Raw genomic sequence first — 21,568 nt, 5'->3', positions numbered from 1 at the left:
GCTCTTCGTTTAAGACAATGATTTTAGCCTTCTTAAAACTTTTACCAGATCTAAAATAAGTAGGAAAAATGTACCAATTTCCTGAGCTCCTGTGCCTTTCTTTGCTTCCAACTTTGGGGAAAGGTGATGTTAAACACAGACAATAATAAAAAGATATAATTGGGCCGACCTGGTGGCACAAGCGGTTAAGTGCGCGCACTCCGCTGTGGTGGCCCAGGGTTCACCGGTTCGGATACCGGGCATGCACCGACACAACGCTTGTTAAGCCATGCTGTGGCAGCGTCCCATATAAAATAGAGGAAGATGGGCACAGATGTTAGCCCAGGGCCAGTCTTCCTCAGCAACAAAGGGGAGGATTGGCATTGGATGTTAGCTCAGGGCTGGTCCTCCTCACAAAAAAAAAAAAAAGATATAATCAAGGGCAAGCCAGAAAGAAAATTGCAGAGCTTGTCTATAAGAGACTAAGTAAAATAAGTAAATTCTTAAATTTATTTAGGAACGATTTCCCATTTTTATCCAGATGTAAAAGTATAGACACTAAAACTGACAATTTTTTTTGTATCAAATGAACAAAAGTGTTATATATTTAGAATTATTGTGGTACGGTTTCCACAAAAAAACAGATTTTCCAACATAGTGCTGAATAGAGAAGTGGATAGGGAGTATGGATATTTCAGTTCTAGACCTGATAATGAGCCTAGTGACAGAGGATGTGTCCTTAGAAACCCTACTGCCTGAATTCTAGCACTGCCTCTGCCCCTCAGGAGCTGTGCCATTGTGGCCAGTAGGTTAATCTCCCTGGGCTTCATTCCTTTATCTATAAAATGGGGATCATAACAGTACTAAATGAGTTAGGTTTTTGAAACAGCATCTCAAATATAGTAGATGTTCAATAAATTATATCAGTGTAGTTTTTGTCTCCCACGTTATTAATTTCAATTCCTATTTTTATAAATTCTTCTTTGTTTTTATTTATGTTTTGCTAACGTTCTTCATCTAGTTTCTTGAGATGGATGCTTGGTTATTTTATTTTCAAGCATTCACAGTTTCCTGTAGGTGCTCTAAAGATATGAACGTTTCTTGGAATTGTGCTTTGATTGAAATTCATAGGTTTTGTTATGCAACACTTTCATTTTTGTATGGCTCTAGTCTATACCTTTTTTTAAAAATTTCATCTTTCACCAGAATAAAAGTAGGTTAAATCCTAAGCAGTTCGATTTTTTTTTTTGGCCATTCTTTTTATTGTTTATTTCTGGTTTCATTACATTACACACTGAGAATATGGCCTTATGATCTCTACGTTTTGAAATAGATTGAGTTGTTCTTTGTAGTCTAGTATATGGTACATTTTTATAAATAAATTTCCATGAGTATTTGCAAGTATGATATATTCGTTTGCGGGGAGGCGTACATATAAAGATACACATATTCAATGAATTTGTACACTACTATAACTTTTTAGTGATTGTGTTTGTTATTGATGTGAACCATTCTTCTGTCCTTTTTAATCTTCTTTTGCCTTGAATTTTATTTTGTCTGATTTGAATTCTGCAGCTATTGCTTTCTCTTTGTTATTCTCCATATCTTCTTTCAGTCCTTAATTTCCAACTTTTCCATATCATTTCGATTTGATATATAAATCACATATATCATTGCTTATAAATCATGTTTAGCTGGATTTAAAAAAAAATGAATCTGAGAATTTCTGTCTTTCAACAGGGAAATTTAAATCATTTTTAACATTTATGATTATAATTGACCTGACCTATGATATGAATAGACCCTATCAATTCTCTGCTCAAAACCCTACAATGGTTCTCATTGCACCCAGAACGAAAGTCTAAGGCCTTATCATGGTCCAAAAGGTCCCACATGATCTGTACTACCATCGACCCCCAACATCCCTAACTTCACCTCCTGTTACTCTGCACCCTTCACTTATTCCACTTCAGCTACACCTTCTCCTCGCTGTGCCTTGAATACACCAGACATGCCTGCCTTGCAACCTCTCCTGTTCCCTGGGCCTGAAATATTGTTCCCCAGATATTCATGTGGTCAACCCTCTCATCTCTTTCAAGTCTTTGTTCAAATGTCAGCATCCTTTTTTATTTTTTGAACAATACAGTATTGTTAACCATAGCCACCACACTGTATATTAGCTCCCCAGAACTTATTTACCTTATAACTGAAAGTTTGTACCCGTGATCAACATCTCCCCATTTCCCCCTTTAGCACTTTTAATTAGGCCCACTCTAACTCCCTATTTAATACTGTAATTCCTCCCACTCCACCCCCTGGCTCTCCTAGTCTTCCTTACCTTGTTCTCCTTTTTTCAAAGCACTCATCACCTTCTAACATACTTTTAAATTTTACTGTATCTGCTAAAAGAATATGAGTGCCATGAAAATAGAAATTTTTGTGATTAGATTACTAATACATCTTTAAAATCCCTAGAATAGTCCCTGGCACATAAGAGGCACTCAATAAACGTTTACTGAATTAAGGAATATAGATTTAATTTTTAAATGCTTATACCTTACCATTTTAAATAGATTTTATGAATTTTGAGACTAGAGATTTTTACTCATGTTGCTACTACTTTCCAACAGAACCTAATCATAGCTTTTTTTTGTTTGAGATATAACTGACATATAACATAGTATTAATTTTAGGTGTAAGACATAATTATTTGATATATGTATATATTACAAAATGATCACCACAATAAGTTTAGTTAACATCCATCACCAGACAGTTACAATTTTTTTTTCTTGTGATAAGAACTTTTAAGATCTACTCTCTTAGTAACTTTCAAATATGCGGTACAGTATTATTAACTATAGTCACCATGCTGAACACTACATCCCCAGAACTTATTTATTTTATAACTGAAATTTGGACCTTTTGACCACCTTCATCTATTTTGCCCACCCCACCCTCTACCTCTGGCAACCACCAATCTGTTCTCTGTACCTATAAGATTGTTTTTTTTTAATTTTAGATTCTATACGTAAGTGAGATCATATGGTATTTGTCTTTCTCTGTCTGACTTATTTCACTTAGCATAATGCCCTCAGAGTCCATCCATTGTCATAAATGGGAAGTCTTCCTTCTTTTTAATGGCTGAATAATATTCCCTTGTATATATGTATATGTGGTGTATAAATATATACCACATTTTCTTTATCCATTCATTTGTTGGTGGACACTTAGGTTATTTCCATGTCTTTGCTAGTGTAAATAATACTGCAATAAACATGAGGGTGTAGATAGCTTTTTGAGAGTGATTTCGTTTTCTTTGGATAAATACCCAGATGTGGAATTGCTGAATCATACGGTAGTTCTATTTTTAATTTTTTGAGGAACCTCTATACTGTTTTCCATAGTGGCTGCACCAATTTTCATTCTCACCAACAGGGCACAAGGGTTCCCTATTCTCCACATCCTCACCAGCACTTGTTATCTCTTGTCCTTTTGATAACAGCCATCCTAACAGGTGTGAGGTGATATCTCATTGTGGTTTTGATTTGCATTTCCCTGATTAGTGATGTTGAGCATCTTTCCATGTACCTGTTGACCATTTGGATGTCTTTTTTTGAAAAATGTCTATTCAGATCCTCTGCCCATTTCTTAATCAGATTTTTTTTTCTATTGAGTTGTATGAGTTTCTCATATATTTTAGATATTAACCCCTTATCAGATAAATGATTTGCAAATATATTCTCCCATCCATAGGTTGCCTTTTCATTTTGTTGATGGTTTCTTTTGCTGTACAGAAGCTTTTTAGTTAGATGTAGTCCCACTTGTTTATTGTTGCTTTAGTTGCCTTTGCTTTTGGTGTCAAGTCCAAAAATTCATTGCCAAGATTGATATAAATGAGCTTACTGTCTATGTTTTCTTCTAGGACTTTTACGGTTTCAGGTCTTACCTTCAGGTCTTTGATCCACTTTGAGTAGATTTTTGCATACGGTGTAAGATAGTGGTGCAGTTTCATTCTTTTGCATGTGGCTGTCCAGTTTTCCCAACACCGTTTATTGAAGAGATTGTCTTTTCCCCATTGTATCTTGTTGGCTCCTCTGTCGTAAATTAATTGACCATATACTCGTGGGCTTATCTCTGGACTCTATTCTGTTCCATCGATCTAGGTGTCTGTTGTTATGCCACTACCATACTGTTTTGATTACTACAGCATTGCAATACAGTTTGAAGTCAGGAAGTGTGTTGCCTCCAGCTTTGTTCTTCTTTCTCAAGATTGCTTTGGCTATTCAGGGTCTTTTGTGGTTCCATACAAATTTCAGGATTGTTCTATTTCTGTGAAAAATGCCATCGTAGCTCTTTTTTTTTAAAAAAAATATTGCTGTACCTATTCTGGACTGATTAATTCACATGGCAACAGCTTGGGCATAGGTTTCTACTTCAGAGTAATAATGACACTCTTAGTCTTAACCTAGCCAGCTATCTCAAAATACATAAAAGTGGATACTAAAGGAACTAGCACACTTGATATGGATGGTCAAGAGTAGATAAACCACCACCTCCTGAAAATTAACTGAAGTGCATTTATCAATATATGACTGGACTTTTAAGACTGTTAGAGCTTAGCTGGCTATAAGGGCTGGGGAGGGCACTGCAGGCAGGAAGAAGAGTGATGGCAAATGCACGAAAATGAGAGGAACCTCTCACCTAGAGGTGGTGTGGATTAAGGTCTCCTTTGATCTATCCTAGCCCCTTTGGTGGTGGTAGGGGGATACCCAGTTCTCATTTGGGGCAACCAGAGAGCAGGAAAAACAGCTGCCACAACTACTAAGTGCCCTAAGCCAATGGATCAAGATGATGTGTCCTTTGATCCCTAGTCCCAGAATTTCCTAGCAAAGATAGCCATCAGATAAAGTAAGTGACGCAATGTGAGGAATACTAAGGAATACTCATACTCGCGTATGTACATGAACTACAATCACAAGAGCAGGAGATACCCTAAGCTGTCAATATCCAAGAAGTCCCCTGGCTCAGAGGCTGAGGATAATTTCTGTAAGTTATAACCCAAGTACATCCCCTCCAGATTTCATCTTTTTCCACTGTGCTAACTTCCTTAAGCTGCTTCTTCTGCCTCTAATTAATACTGTTTATTATAGTTCATGTGGATTTTCTCACCATAATATTATTAAATAGAAGGTAGTTTTTAACCAGAGCAACAGGGAGTGATGCCTACTCTAGTTCCCTCTCAGTGGGACCCCTTTTCCGACTAGCATCTCCAACCGTGCTTTTGGCTCATCTCACATGGTTGAAAAAATGTAAACCCTAGACAATCTCCTACTCATTATCTGAATGTAAAGACTTAATGCATTCTATGTCTACTAACTGAACTTTATCCAGCTCCCACATCCAACATAATACATCTAATTTCTGATTAATACTATCTGACAGTTTGCAAATTAGGCTAGATTGAGGATAGACTGAAAGCAGGTTAAGCTGTTGGAGAATTAAGGAAGCAAGGGAAAAGAAAAATTAAAATGCAAATTTGAGGTTTGAGGTCAAAATAAATAGATGCAGAGTGATAACATTAACAAAAGTAAGAACAATTAGAGGAAGATATTGCTATATGATTAATTCAGTTTTAGACATGTTGAGCTTGAAATGATGGTGGGAAGTTCATGTGGCAACATTCAGAAGGCAGGTGGAGAATGAGACTGTAACTTGATAGACAGCAGATTGGAGTAATATATTTTGGGGTCTTTCATATATAGGTGATATTTTAAATATAGAAGGGATCTCTAAAGGAGAACTTCTTAATATTACGCATTGAGAGGAGCACGACATCACTTCTATGGTATTCTTGCCAAAAAGGGCAGAACTTAAACTTAGGGAAGAGGAACCTTTAGTGGAACCCAAATTGAAGGACATTCTATAAAATAACTGCCCAATATTCTTCTAAAGTGTCAAGGTTATGATAGATAAACACTGAGGAAATGTCACAGATTAGAGTAAACTAAAGAGAAAGGATAACTAAATGCAATGCAGGATACTAAATTGGATATTGGACAGAAAAAGGACATTGGTGGGACAATTGAGGAAATCTGAATAAAGTTACATAGTGTTACATAAATGTTCATTTCCTGGTTTGGATAATTGTACTATGGTCATGTAAGACGTTAACACTTGAGGAAGCTTGGTGAAGGATATACAGTGCCTGTTTGTACTATTTTTGCAATTTTTTTAAAGTTTTGAATTGTTTCAAAATAAAAAGTTACTTTTTTTTTAAATTTAAGAAAAGGAGATGTACATACAAAGTCCAGTGTATCTGTGGATTCAGTAGGAAATATAATTTGCTAAAGAATTCAATCTGCCTCAGTGAATTATTCCCTTGTTTGCTAATCAGACAAGCTGAGAGAAATGATTAGGTTCTCAGTCTCCAAATTAGACTCTTTAGGATGATACAGACCAGTAAAGCAAGCAGAAGGGAGTACAGGAATAGCAGTTCACTAATCAACATTAGTTATGTTCTTCATAATTAATAAAGAGCTTAGAAGGACTTTAATGCATGTATTTGATTCTCAGTATGGCCCCGTGAGGGAGGCAGACTATTACTCACTTCCCAGATGAAGAAAGGGAAGCTGAGAGAGGTGAAATGACTCAAGGTCACACAGTTAGTAAAAGCTGAAACAAGAATCAGTGTTCTGATTCCAAGTTCAAAGCTCTTTCCACCACATTGTCTCTATTCTTCTGATATATGAAAAATGAATATATCAACAGTTACACACCAAGCCTCCCCTCCTTCTAAAAAAATAAAGAGTTGTGAGTCAGAAAACTTAGGTTTTTAAGTCCTGGCTTTATCACAAAGTAGTTATGGGATCCAGGGAAAGTCACTTTAAGTTTCCAGTCTTCATTTCTTCAATATCAAACAACAATTTGGACTAGAGTGCGTCTAAAGTCTATCTCAGTATACGACTCCACAATTCTAATCCTGTGATCTATTTACTATGATACACTTGCAGTGCTAGATGGCTATCTCACCAATTCTGTAGTCATGTTCCCAAATGATATTTTGTACCTAATCCAGAGGTCCTAACAGTTGAGGAAACTGAGCAAAATGGCACCACATTCTCAAACTCCTATCTATGGAAGTGGAAATGTTGGCTGAAAATAAACAAATTTCTTAAGGTACCAACAGGCAAGATTTAGTAATAACATTTTCATCATGATGTCTCTGTTCAAGACTTTACAATTGTTTAAATTTCCTCTTCCTTATATCAGGAATGTCTCCTAACTTTGGCCCTCCTTCCATTCCCTCTGCATCTGTTAAGGTCCTATTTATCTTTCCCCTATTATTAAACAGCTTCCTAACTGCTCTTCTTGTAAATGTCTCCCCATTCCAGTTCATTCCCTACCATAGTGCCATAAGTATTGAAACAAAACAAAACCTAATTTGATGATGTTAAAACTATGTTTAGAAACTTCTAATGGCTCACCACAGCCAAGAGGATCAGATGCAAACTACTTTAGCATGGCATACAGGCCTTTTACTCTCTGGTGCTTGGCCCACTTTCTGGTCAAGACAATCTTCTTGTCTCCACGCTTGTGAAGCTCTGGCTACATCAAACTTCTCAGCCTTCTTTAGACACTCTTTCAAGCCCTGAGGGCCTTTGCCCATGTAGTATTTTTGGGCCTTCCACCTTTTCTACTCTTGTTCCAGGTTCAAGATCTGGCTGAAGTATCATCTCTTCTGTGAAGCTCTCACTCTCATAGGCTTAAATATGGTTCTATTAGAGCACTTATGATTCACACTGTAATGATTTATATGTCTTTTTCCCATGTTAAAGGATCATCCTTTGAAGACAGGGGATGATGTACACTCCTCTTTATGCCTCAGTGTCTAGTATAATACCTGACAAACAGGTGCTGAATGAGAAGCTAACTCATATGCCTGGAGTAAAAGATACTCCATCACAACTCCCCCAATTTTATTTCCTCTTGCAGGGCTCTTATTAACTCTTACAAGTGCTTTACAAATTCTTCCCCTTACAACTTCACAAGACTCACTCTCCTCTGAATTCCAACTGTACCCAAGTCAGTCACTATCATGTAATTTATCACATTTCCTGGTGACTTTTGAGTGTCTTGTCTCCCTAACTATAGAGCAAACTCCTCAAGTATATTCTGTTAATTAAAATAAGCAAAGTAACAAACACACACAATTATTTTCCAATGTCATATTATATTGTGATCACATATACATCATCATATATACATCATCTGATTCTCTGGGGAAATGCATATATCTAGAATGTCCAAAGTTCTGACTTTTGAAAGATAAATAGTTGTCCTGTGCTTACCTGGGGTTCATGATAAGACGTCGGAAAAAGTAAGTCCAGGTGATATAATCCATTGCATCTTGCTTAGATGTTATTGTACCACCAGCAATCTCTGCGTTTAAATGGTCAGAGAGCACTCCCAATAAGCTATACGGTGAACAAGACATGGGAAACATACATGAACTCTGAATTAAACACACTTTAGCTCACATAATCAAGATTCAGATTTTACATCCCAAGATATAAAACAAATATGTTTTGTATAATTTGTATGTTTTGTATATAATTTTGGAGAAATGAATTGCTAGATGGAAATAAAGACAGGCTGACAGAAAGGGAGCTAGTATGTTTCAGGAGAGAAGATGAGAGCCAAGGTAACAGCAGATAACAGAAGATACACCTTGGGGAGCAGGAAAAAGTACACTTATGAGATATTGGAGTTAAGTATGGAATAATACCAAGGCAGATGAAAAGAGAGTTGGCAAGAAAGGGATGATAGTTATGACAGAGCAAAGACATTCATTCATTCAGTAAATATTAAGTTTCTAGTCATAGAAGATATAATTGTACAAGGTGTCGTGGAGTATACAAAGATGACTGGATGTGTTGAAAGACTGGCATAACAAAATGTTCATTTTAGTTTCTTATGTAAATTACAAAAAGAAGGGAAGCTATATCCACGAAAGGAAAGGCTAAATAAATGATGATACACAGAATGATATGGAGATATTAAAAATAGTTTTTGCAAAGGATTAAGAAAATGGCTATAATAAGTTGAAAGAAAAAAAACAAATTTCTATATTATTCTCAATCACCAGTGGCATAGTATAAACGTGTATAGTCAATTGGAGGGCAATTTGGCAATATCTATTTAAACAATCACTATGACACAGTAATTTCACTTTCATTATCACCTGCTGGAGAAACACTTATGTGTCAGATAGGGAAGCAAAATAGTTCATTGCAACATTATATGTAAGAGGAGAAAATTGGAAACTGTCTAAATGCTCATTAATAGAGAAGTTAATGTATAAACTATGGAATACTCTGTAACATATTAATAATAGTCATATCAAGGTACAAAATTAAAAATTTTAGTTAACTTTTTATGAAGTATACATAGAGGAAATTACATAAATTAGACATGTACAACTTAAATAATTTTCACAATGAGAACACACCTGTGTAACCAACACCAAAATCAAGCATTACCAGTGCCCCAGAAGCCATCCTTTTGTGCTTTTTAGTCACTATCCTTGCTCAAAAGGATATTCTAACTTTTCTTTCTTTTTCTTACCATATTGTAGTGGCTTGGGCCTCTAGCACAATGCTTTCTGGAAGTGGTAAGGACATCCCTATATCATTCCCTATATCAAAGGGAAAGGTTGTGATAATTCATCATTAATTTGTGAATGATGTTTACAGTAGATTTTTTTGTAAATACTCTTTATCTGACTAAGTATATTTCCTTATATTCTTGTTTGCTAAGAGTTTTTATTATGAATGGGTGTGGAATTTTATCAAATGCCTTTTTTTTTACATTTATGAGATAATCGTATGATTTTTCTCATTTTTTCCTGCTAATGTGGTGAATTATATTCATTTATTTTCAAATAATAAATCATCTTTGCATTTATGGAATAAACTACACCTAGTTGTAATATATTGTGTTTTTATACAAGCTGGATTTGATTTACTAATGTTTTATTTATGATTTCTACATCTATATTCATGAGACACAGGTTTGTTATGTTCCTTTCTTGTAAATTTCTTATCAGGTTTTGTTATCAAGGTTCTCTAATCTCATAAATCAATTTGGCAAATATTTCTATCTTTTCTACTATTAAGGAAGAGTTCATGTAAGACTGATGTCATTTCTCCCTTAAATGTTATGAATTCACTAGTGAAGCATCTGGGTTGGAAGATTTCTTTGTGGAAAGATTTTAAATTTCAGATTCAATTACTTTGATAGATAAGAGACTACTTAGATTTTCTATCTCCTTTTGTGTCAGTTTTAGTAAGTATTTTTTTGAATTTTACCATTTGATCTAAATTTTAAAAATTATTTGCATAAAGTTTTTCATAATATCTTATTATCTTTTTAACATCTGTAATATCTTTTCACTCCTAATATTTTGTTCCTTCTTTCTTTTTTTCTTGGTCAGACTTAAAGGTTTATTGATTTTATTCTTCTTTTCAAAGAACCAACTTTTTGGCTTTGTTGATTTTTTTTCTAATGTTTGTTTGATTTCAATCCACTAATTCTCTTATCTTTCCTGGAGTTCAATTTGCTAATTTTGCTCCAAATTCTTGAGATGGCTACTTAGATCATTGATTTTTCACTCTTTCTTTTTAAATATATCTATTAATCGTCATAAATGTTTTTTAGCACAGTGTTAGCTATATCCCACAACATTTAATGTTTTTATATTTTTCAAATTAAAAAAAATCAGTGAGCCAGCCCTGAGGGCCTAGTGGTTAAAATTTGGTGCGCTCAGCTTTGGCGGCCAGGTTTGGTTCCCCAGTGTGGACCCACACCACTCGTCTGTCGGTAGCCATGCTGTGGCAGTGGCTCACATAGAAGAACTAGAAGGACCTACAACTAGAATATACAACTGTGTACTTGGGCTTTGGGGAGGAAAAAGAAAAAAAAAAAGAGAAGATTGGTGACAGATGTTTGCTCAGGGTGACTCTTTCCCAGCCCCCCCCAAAAAAGGAAGTAGAATGGAAAAAAAAAATAGTAGTACTTATGAGAGAATAAAAAATCCAATAACTATTTACACTGTAAATTAGAAACATGTTTTGTCCTCTGCAGTTAGGATACAGTATATTAAAAAAGACTGAGAAGAGGTAGCAAGTGATAAGTGTTGTAAGTGAAAAATACATAAATCTGAGGAGAGAGACTATTTTCAGCTGAGAAAATGAGGGAAGACTTTTGTCAAAGGGGTAGTAGTTACTGGGCCAAAAAGAAGTATGTGATTATTCTGAAATAGGCCACTAGCCTGAATTATTCATCACAGGTTCCTTTATTTTAGATATTTATTAACTATACTATAAAAACACACATTAAACTAATATTTTTTTAAATGCTTACTATGTGGTAGACACTGTTCTAGGCACTATATATTTTTCTGCGGCTGAGAAAGATTCTCCCTGAGCTAACATCTGTTGCCAATCTTCCTCTTTTTGTTCGAGGAAGATTTGCCCTCAGCTAACATCAGTGGCAATCCTCCTCCATTTTGTATGTGGGTCACCGCCACAGCATGGCCGCTGATGAGTGATGGAGGTCCGCACCTGGGAACCAAACCCAGGCTGCTGAACCAGGGTGCACCGAACTTAACCACTAGGCCATAGGGCCAGCCCCAGGCACTATACATTTAATCATTATAAGTACCCTATGAGGTAGCTAATATTGCTATCATCTCCATTTTACAGGTAGGTGCACTGAGGAATTAAATAACTTGCTCAAGATCAAACAAGTAAATGGTGGAGCTCAGATATGAACCCAGGTTGTCTGGCTCCAGAGTCCATGCGACTGAACAGTGCACTACACTGCTTCTTTTACAGAAGGTTTTTTTTGTGAGGAAGATTAGCCCTGAGCTAACAGCTGATGCCAATCCTCCTCTTGCTGAGGAAGATTGGCCCTGGGCTAACATCCGTGCCCGTCTTCCTCTACTTTAGATGGGACGCCACCACAGCATGGCTTGACAAGCAGTGTGTCAGTCCGTGCCCAGGATGTGAACCTGAGAACCCTAGGCCGCCAAAGCTGAGCACGAACTTAACCGCTACACCACCGGGCTGGCCCCAGTTTTGTTTTTTTTCAATGAAAATTATAATTGAATTTTGTCTTAGAGCAATAATTATACTTAGTTTCACTTCAAATAATTCTTTTGAATTCGAAGTTTTACTGATTTTTATCTAATAAAATGTAATCACACAAATATTAACTTGCTATGACATGAATCCATTTAAATTAATTTATAGCAAAATTTACCTTGATTCTACTGGGAAAGGTTCATAAAGAAATTTTTTGTAAAAGTCTTTCTTTATATCATGAACCAGAATTACAGCTTTGCCTTGGTCATCAAACTGAGGCCTCCCAGCACGCCCCATCATCTGCAGTACGTCTATAAAAAAGAGAACAAGAGGTATTCTGCAATATGGCATATAGCATAATGTATATTTACTGATTAAGGTATGTTTCAACAAGACAACAAAACAACAAAGGAAAGAGAATATTTTAAGAGCATGTGTGCTATCTCTGATGCCTATGATTGAGTTCCCTAATAATTAATCAATTCACTACGATAGAAAATTGAGTCCTCAAAAGGGTCTCTCCTACGGTTCGTAAAAGTAAGAAACATGAAAGGTTCCTTTAGTTAGATGCTTAAAAATGCTGTTTAAGAGTTACTACTATTTTAATTAAACACGAAAAAGAAAACAAACATAGGAAAATCTCTTCAGCAGATTCATTTGATTATTTTCCCCCATGAATAATGGGTCCATCTAGGCCCCGTCCACCTCTCACACATGGTATAAAATTTCTTTCTTTATACCACAGGAATCTCTGAGGTAAGTAATGATTTAGAAATGATACAGTTTTTACATGTGTTCATTGAGTGGAAATACACCCTGAGTATATTTCCCTTTCCAGAACTCACTGAAAACGCTTTTATCAAATTTTAAAGTATGTGAATAGAACGTTCATGTACAAATTGTAGCAACAAGCAATTTATTATAGAAGACTCAAGGAAGTATCACTTCTAGTGAAACAGATTTAAAATTAAACATTATAATGTTTCACTATAATTTATTAAGTCACTAGTAGCTAGTAACCAGTACTTTTATCTATTTATGAATTTTAAACCATTAGTTATGCTTTTGAGATTTATCAACAAACTGGGTAAGTAAAAGTAAAAAAACCAGCTCAATACTTTGAATATTTGCACTAGAAACAAAAACTTAAAATTTGTTCATTATATGTTTAAATGTGACCAAGTCTCTAAAATTTAAATCACGTGAATTAGAATTATTAAGGCTAAAATAGAAGCTTAATGTATCTGTAAATTTTAAAAATTACCTGTAATGGGAAAATCCACATAACGTCTTGTTTTTCCATCATAGTATTCTGTTCCCTTAATAATTACTAAATGAGCTGGAAAGTTTACACCCCAGGCTAATGTACTTGTAGCAATAAGAACCTAAAAAATAAAAGATAATATCTTATATCTAACTAAAACAAAGCTTTTAAGTTACATTTAAATACCTATTAGTGGAAAAAAAAGTACCTGAACTTTACAGTTTACAAATAGTTCCTCTACTGTTTTTCGGTCTCTCTCATGTAGACCAGCATGATGCATTCCTATGCCGAAAGCAAGTGTCAGCTTCAGGTTGGAATCTCTTAGCGTTCCAATGATGTTCTCCATCTGCAAAGAAAAACACAATCACAAGATGTAAGTGCATTAGCTTTAAAATTTTCATTTTAAGACTATTTAATTTTGTTTTTTGCTTTTTATATTATATAGGCATAAAAATATAAGCCCTATCTACAGTTATGATTACAGTTAACTGAAAAGAACAACTACTTAGTGAGAATGTATAGTTTAAACAAATTAAAGTTTAAATGTTATCCATCTTATTTTTATACATCAAGGAAAAAAAATCTGTGAATAAATGGAATATCCCCTTAATGAGTAACAACTATTTAAACGGATGCAATGTTGCCTAAAACGTTTCAATGTTTCTGTTTGTCTCTTGTTATAGAAAAGAGTTCTTTTTGGCTCAGTGCTAAAACTTTAGAAAATATGAACAAAAACTAGTGAAAAAAATCAGTCATAATCCCACCAGATAGATAGAAATCATTAAAATTTAGGCTTTCCCACTTAGTGGGAACTTAGTGACCCAGGACATGTCACACAACTTATTTGAGCTTCAGTTTCTTCATTTAAAAAATCAAACTGGTGTATTTTGTTTACTTCTCTTTATTTGATCAATTATGCATTTAAATACTTTTCATATTTACTCGATTATTTTTGTAAATTATCTTCTCATTTTTCAAAGTGGATGTCACAGTCTTTTTTCTTATTGGTTTGTAATAGCTTTTTAGGGGGTATTAAGGGTGCCCATCCTTTGTCCATCATATGCTATAATACTTCCATCCAGTTTTTTATTTGTACTTCATTTTATTTATTTATTTATTTATTGTGAGGAAGATCAGCCCTGGGAAGACTGGCCCTGGGCTAACATCCGTGTCCATCTTCCTCCACATTATATGGGATGCCGCCACAGCATGGCTTGACAATCAGTGCGTTGGTGTGTGCCCGGGATCCGAACCCCGGGCCACCACAGCAGAGCGCGTGCACTTAACCGCTACACCACTGTGCTGGCCTCTTATTTATTTATTTAACTTTATGGACTTAAATTTTTAAATTGGTCCCTTATGTATTTGTTGCTTAGAAAACTTTTCCTATCTTGAGATCAAATACATAGTTACTATTTCTTCAATTTATGTTATAGTTTTATTTTTTACATTTAAATAATTAACATGTAATTTATCTTGTAATAGAAAGTATGACAGAAATCTAAGTTTATTTTTCTTAATTAATCAATTATTTTAGCAGTATTGGTTAAATAATTCCTTACCTCACTTATTTTAAATGCTAACTTTATTATATTCAGAATTCTTATACAGTCCAGTTTTTGCATTTTAAAACAGATTTCACTTACAGCTTCAGTTTAGCTTCCTAAATTTTCATATGTCTAAACAGTTTCTGAAACTCATATTTTATAAATAATCTCTGAATATTCTATCACTTTCCATTCTACATGGAAAATACTTAATGCAAAACAGATTTTATGGCCAGCAGCAACAAATCTTATTTTCTTACAAAACTTACTCCTAGTAAAGAACTAAATAGAAAGCCCAATGTCTTTCTCTTTAATAATAGACCTCTACTGGTCCTTAAAGTGGAGGATGACACCAGGTTCTTTTTCGGCAACTCCATGAGGGAGTAATGCAGAGATCGAGTGGTTTGAGAATATATGAGCATTTAAAAGAAGGACATATTTTCGTTGCATCTATAGCTTCACTACCATATTCTACCAACAAACAACAGTGGAGGAGGAACTTGGAAATAGGTACCTGTATAATTATTACCCGCCTGAAGACTCAGAAAGAAGTATGAAAAACTGACATTGTCTTCAGATGTCATTTCCTTTTTTCCTTCTACTGTTAATCACCTTTAATGTACACATGTATACTTGCAATACACTAACTCTCATGGCAGTGCATAAACCAGTAAGTAGCTCACAAAATCTCCATCTAGAGAAACTTTAGTTGGCTACTGAAGTTTAGTAAAAATGCACAAGACAAACACATCCATATAATGAAGCCCTCCAACTGCTTCCATTCTTACTCATATTATTTGCAATGGTCAGAAAATTTTTCTAAGTTTTTTTATGTGGGAACCAATTGTTTCATACCAATAATTCAAAAATCAAGAAGATGAAGTTTGGCTTTATAATACTTATTAATATAAAAAGCATTGCATAGACTAGGTAACATTTTAATGACATACACATCAGAAATGGTATTTGACAACTTTCCCTGAACTGAATGCAATGTATAAACAGTTCACTCTGTTTCATAGTCACAGTATGGTCACCTGACATTCCTGCATTCTTTACTTTATAAACTGTTAAGCAAGAGTATGAAAATGTATTAACACATATCCACTTTACCTTTAAAATTAGCACTGAATAAGCTGACTACAAATGCATGCCATAAAGAGAGGTGCTTGTCTTGTCTCATAAATTTTATGTTAGCCATTCCCAAGCGACAGCCTATTATCCATTTTTTTGTTCAATAGTTCACTGCATACAATATCTTCAATTTACACTATTAATATTAATTCACTGATATTCTTGCTCTGACAATTAATTTCAGGGATTTTTTTTCAGTTTCATAGCTTAAATAACAGTCTATTTTTATAACTCGTATAACTTATAGTGTTCCATGGCAATGCCAATCATATCCAAAGAGTAATGTACCATTTACCATACAAAAGCTAAAGAATCCTATGGCCTGAGGTTTGGTTAGGCATTAATATTCTGTCTGTTCACAACAGAGAAGGCTAGCTGTTTCTCATTCCCCCTGCCCCCACTTTCACATAAATCAATGCACTAAAGAGAACTATTCGCCTATCCGAACTGGCAAAGACCTAAAATCCTCATGAGGACAATCACAAAACACAACTTCATTTATTACATGGTTACTGTGCATGAATTGTGAGTTATTTGAACATCATAAAAAAGCAAAATTTATAGTATTGTTACTCAATCATTAAGCATAAAATACTACTAGGACTGCCTGTTTAAATTTGAAAATATAAATTTTTGATTAAATTATGTACATCTTTATTACTGCACTTAAAAACAAGTTTCATCTTGATTGAAACATCATAATACAAGCAAAAATTTTCAGGAACTTAGGATAATGAAAGCTTAAAACACAATAACATATTATTTACTGAGTATTTCTTATGTGTCAGGCATTATGCTTATCACTTTACAAAGTTTGTCACATTTAATCCTTTACATAAAGTAATATAGCTCTAATGTAACACCCAATTCATTTACACACCCAGTAACTTTCAAATCAAAGGTTAAAAGTTCAGTGATCTTGACTACTACAGAGCCGCCTTTCTCAATCCAGGTTCCGTAAGAGAATTAACCCCCACAAAAAATATTTGAATTACCATCCTCTTAATTTTTCCAAGGAGAGCTAATACCATTCTGGATGGTAGGAGAAAAGTTCATTTATTACATACAGTGGAGGCCTTAGGCCATTAAGGCTTAACTTACGTCTTGTTAAGAAAGGCTACTATAGAATTTTAAAAAGAATAGTCATAATAATTAAAACACTTTGATAGAAGAAGTTTTAATTCCACAGCTCATTTCTGTTCAACTAACACTTGTAATGTATAGGTATCTTTCTAATAAACAGTCTTTGAAATATGTCTGACTATTGATAGTTAACCAAAAAAATTATTCAATATTATAAATAAAAGAAAAACAGACCTTCTAAGTAGTGGTCTTTTTCTTCTAAGTAGTGGTCTTTTTCTAGGGTGGTGGGGGAGGACGCACATATGTAAACTGTTGAACCATTTACTTTAACTTAATAGAATTTTTTTTTATATTTTAAATTTATTATACTCAAAAAGCTTTTGTAGAAAGATAGGATTCCATTTAAGTAGATACATTACTCTGTGCCTGAAATACATTCCAGTCAGAATATAATTCAGTGAGTTGATGACAATGCTGGCTCCAAAAGAAAGGAGGAGACCAGATTGGACAAGAATGAGCTAACAGATTGTGCAGCCCGATTCTGTCCCTTTGAGTGTGATATATTGTTTCAAGATGCTAAAAACCCATACTTTCTCAAAGCATATCTGTTGTGCTGGTTTTCCCATTTTCACAGAATCCTCATTATCAGAACTCTGTGCTCTTTTCAAAGCACATCAGACTCAGACCATATGCCACTGAATAATGCTTATCAATTGTCTAAAATGCTCAATAAAAGATGCACCATACAGAAGAATAATGAAAGTTACAAAGACTTCTTTTTTCACAAAAATAATTAAATATATCACATCTGGTACAGATGTTAAATCAAGTTAAAACATGTCCTCATAATTACTAAGAGTTAATTTCTTAAAATACATTTCTCTATGGTAAACCCCATGGACTAAAGGGGAAAAAACGAAAATGAAAGAAACACTTTAGAACATTCTCTTGATCTACTAATAGGAAAGAAAGAAAAAAATAAAATAAATCAATTAAAGATAGTAAGTTTCCAAACTTTAACAGTATTCATCAGAGCATAATTTCTTGCTGCCCCCTCTAAAATCCCAAACAACCATACCTCAAAATAATTCACCATACTGTTAATATATTTATATGTGATTAAATATTCAATTATATGTGAAATATATAAATGAAATCTAAGCAATAACATATAAATCTTTGCTACGTCTGCTAAATAAACACAATACTATTTGCAAAGTTTGCTTTTTAGCTGGGCCTGATTCTTGATAGCAGTATCAAAACTAGGCTGTATGGTAAGATATTAAAGATTTTCCCTTATTAATGTTTCTAATTTAATTCACTATGTTATTTGACAGGAAATCCCAGTGTAAGTTCTTCCTATTTATTTTTGAATATACACTTTATGCTTATTTCCATTTTTGGGGGCTCAGGTTCCAACGAGTACTTGGAGAGCATTTCCATATACTGAAAAACGTTTAAAATGAAGAGAAAGCTGATGAAATGGACACTATAAAATTAATTTTCTAAAGTAGCATAGTTTTAAATGAAGAAATACTATACTAATATGAATTAAATTTGTGAGGGATCACAAGCAGAAGATTATAAAAATAAGATCAATTTTACCACAGAGCTTTCAGCAAAAAGAACCTACCTGTCTATATAAGGTATTATTCAACGTTGCTATACTATAAAAGTAATAACAGTTAACATTTACTGAACATTTAACTGTGCTCCAGGGCTGTTCTAAGTACATTAAATGTATTAATGCATTTAATCCTCACAACAATCCTGTGAAGATAGGATTATTATTATCCATTCACAGACGAAGGAATGAGGTTCAGGGGTTAAACACCCCACCAAGGTCACACAGTGTGTAACGGACAGTCAGTATTGAACCCAGAAAGCCTGGCTCCAGCCATGCTCTCAACCACAATGCCACCCTCTAATCACCACCTGAACAAGAAGGTTACTTCAAATAACTACTTAAAGTAATGATGTCATTCACTTGGCTTAAGGCTGGGACTCATTGTTTTAGACTGTATGCAAAAAAAAGAGTGAGTTTAGAAATAATGAGTAATGTACTAGTCTCACACAGCTGGGAAACTCTATGCAGATGATTTGCAAACCTATTTATTCCTTATTATTTGAGTACTTCTACTCCTATGCCTAAAAATGAAGAATATCTAAAATTATCTTCTTTTCTAAACTAAAATATCACCTCTCATGATTGAAAATAGCACAGCTCTTATTGGTTGCTTGTGTTTGATATTTAGCTACTGACTTTTCTCTGTCTTTCCTGTATTTCTGTCTCTGTCAATTCACACATCTCTTCACTTGGACTATTCCATCTTCTCTATCAGTGTGCTGTCAATGATTCCACTGACTGTGTGGCAGAGTAAAGGAACACAAGCTTTGAGCCAGCCAGCCTGGTTTTGAGTTCCCAAGCTCTACTTACTTGCTTTGTGCTATTGGGCCAATCACTTAATTCTTCTAAGTTTCAGTTTTTGCATCTGTAAAATTGGGATAACAAGAACAACCCTCCCAGAACTCATGATTAAATGAGATAAGCCTTCAGTGAACTCTAAAGCATTCTATAAAAATATCAATTATTATTAAGCCTAATAAGAGCTTTATCTCTCTCTTCAATAGGACATGCATGATGTCAACTAAGGCAAAATAAACCAGAACAGCCTCCTATCTCATAGCTGCTCTTAATTACACAAATATTCCATGAGGCCCAACTGAGTTCAAATGTCCGATGCTCAGCAAATACGTAGATAATGTCTGTTTTGACATTTAATATTCTTAACCTCATAGTTTCTTTATTGATCAGTTATTAAGAGGTCTGAGGCCTGTTCAAAATAGAAAGCACTTGGGGTGAGACTTTTGTATTATGAGCTAAATCTATTTTAGTTTGATTTAAAAAAACACATCTTTCGAGTTGAAAATGACGTGGTTACTCAGCATTAACTCAATTTAATTTCTGATTTTCAACAACCTCAAAGTCCATCTTCAAAGCCTGATGCTAACTTCTTACCTATAGGAAGAAGGCAATAGATATATGTTGAATGAAAATGCAAATGACTCAAAGAAAACTATGATAAAATGTCATTAGTAAAAACTCCACCACATCTAAACTTGTGATGATTTTGAGTAAAGCTAGACTATAGTTCATCTTCATAAGTCTATTAAGGCTTTACCTGTAATGGGGTTAAATGAGTTATGTTTACCTTAAAATGATAAAGTTTTCAAGCATCTAAAACATCGTTCAGTATTAAGCTTGTGAAAATAACACTAATCTTATTTTTCATGAAAGTGCTCCTCTTGTGCACACATGCTACACAGTTTTTGATGAATTCACTTTGAAGCACTGTGTAAATTATAATTAGCACATCTTTAATAATGCTCTATGTGATTTAGACAAAACTTCTACCCAATGAATTTGAATCAACAAGGTTTAACTATACTGTTGTTCCAAGGAACTCTTATCTTCCATACTCCTCTGATTTTCATGTTACCTCCATCTGGATTCCTTCCATATCTTGCTCCAGTCAGAAAACTATTCCTTCTCCTGCTTCAGATTCTTTTCCCCCCATTTACCTTCTGGTCTACTGCAGACTGTAGAGCATAGGGTCTTGCATAATTCTGTCTAATTCATTCCTACTTCTAAGGACAAAATAGAATACAGTCATGCACCACATAATGACATTTTGGCTAACGATGGACCGCATATACAATGGTGGTCCCATAAGATCAGTACCATATAGCCTAGGGGTGTAGTAGGCTATACCTTTTGGGTTTGTGTAAGTACACTCTATGATGTCTGCACAATGACAAACTTGCCTAATGATGCATTTCTCAGAATGCATTCCCATCGTTAAGCAACGCATGACTGTAGCTAACTCTCTTTGATGTGCTCTTCTTTTAGCTATGTGACCTTATTTAACAGTGTGCAGGAAGAAAGGGGTATCCCTGTGGCTAAGTGGCAAGATACATAGAGGAGATGAAGAGGAGAATGTAAGCAAGACTAAAGTCTAATCTTCAGCCACGGTTCTGCTTTCCCACCCCAGATATGGCATCTCATCCAAGGTGTGAGTGACGAAATAAGGGCAGTATTCTGAGCTTTTAACCAGCAAACTCAGAAGAAAGGGTGTTCCCTCTGCTCTTTTATCTTTTAGTGCAGGTTTGCAACTATCCAGATTCTAGATCCTAGCACCGTTCACCCTTGCATGTGGGACCAGACTGCAGACTATCTAGCAGAAGCCAACAGACCATAATTGTTAGGTGCTAAATTATAACATCAATTAAATTACACAGCAAAGCTTCTAGAAGGATTTGTATATCCTATTTGCTTCCATTTCCTTCCACCCCCACCCATTTACTCCTCAACTCATTCCAAACTGGCTTCTGGTCACAACATGTCACCAACTCTG

General features: G+C 34.7%; 1 protein-coding gene across 1 annotated transcript in view; it reads right to left on the bottom strand.

Annotated features, from left to right (window-relative positions):
- Positions 1-21,568, bottom strand: part of ASCC3 (activating signal cointegrator 1 complex subunit 3) — a 336,770-nt gene that overhangs the window by 75,742 nt on the left and 239,460 nt on the right. The window contains exons 31-34 of the mRNA XM_058566571.1: positions 13,598-13,735; positions 13,390-13,510; positions 12,304-12,436; positions 8,331-8,456 (exon numbers count right to left, since the gene is read on the bottom strand). Coding sequence (XP_058422554.1) covers positions 8,331-8,456; positions 12,304-12,436; positions 13,390-13,510; positions 13,598-13,735 — 518 coding nt within the window. The remainder of the gene's footprint in view (positions 1-8,330; positions 8,457-12,303; positions 12,437-13,389; positions 13,511-13,597; positions 13,736-21,568) is intronic.

The sequence above is a fragment of the Diceros bicornis genome, chromosome 23 (assembly GCF_020826845.1).
Source record: "Diceros bicornis minor isolate mBicDic1 chromosome 23, mDicBic1.mat.cur, whole genome shotgun sequence".
Lineage (NCBI taxonomy): Eukaryota > Metazoa > Chordata > Mammalia > Perissodactyla > Rhinocerotidae > Diceros > Diceros bicornis.
This window is presented reverse-complemented; position numbering and strand designations above follow the sequence as displayed.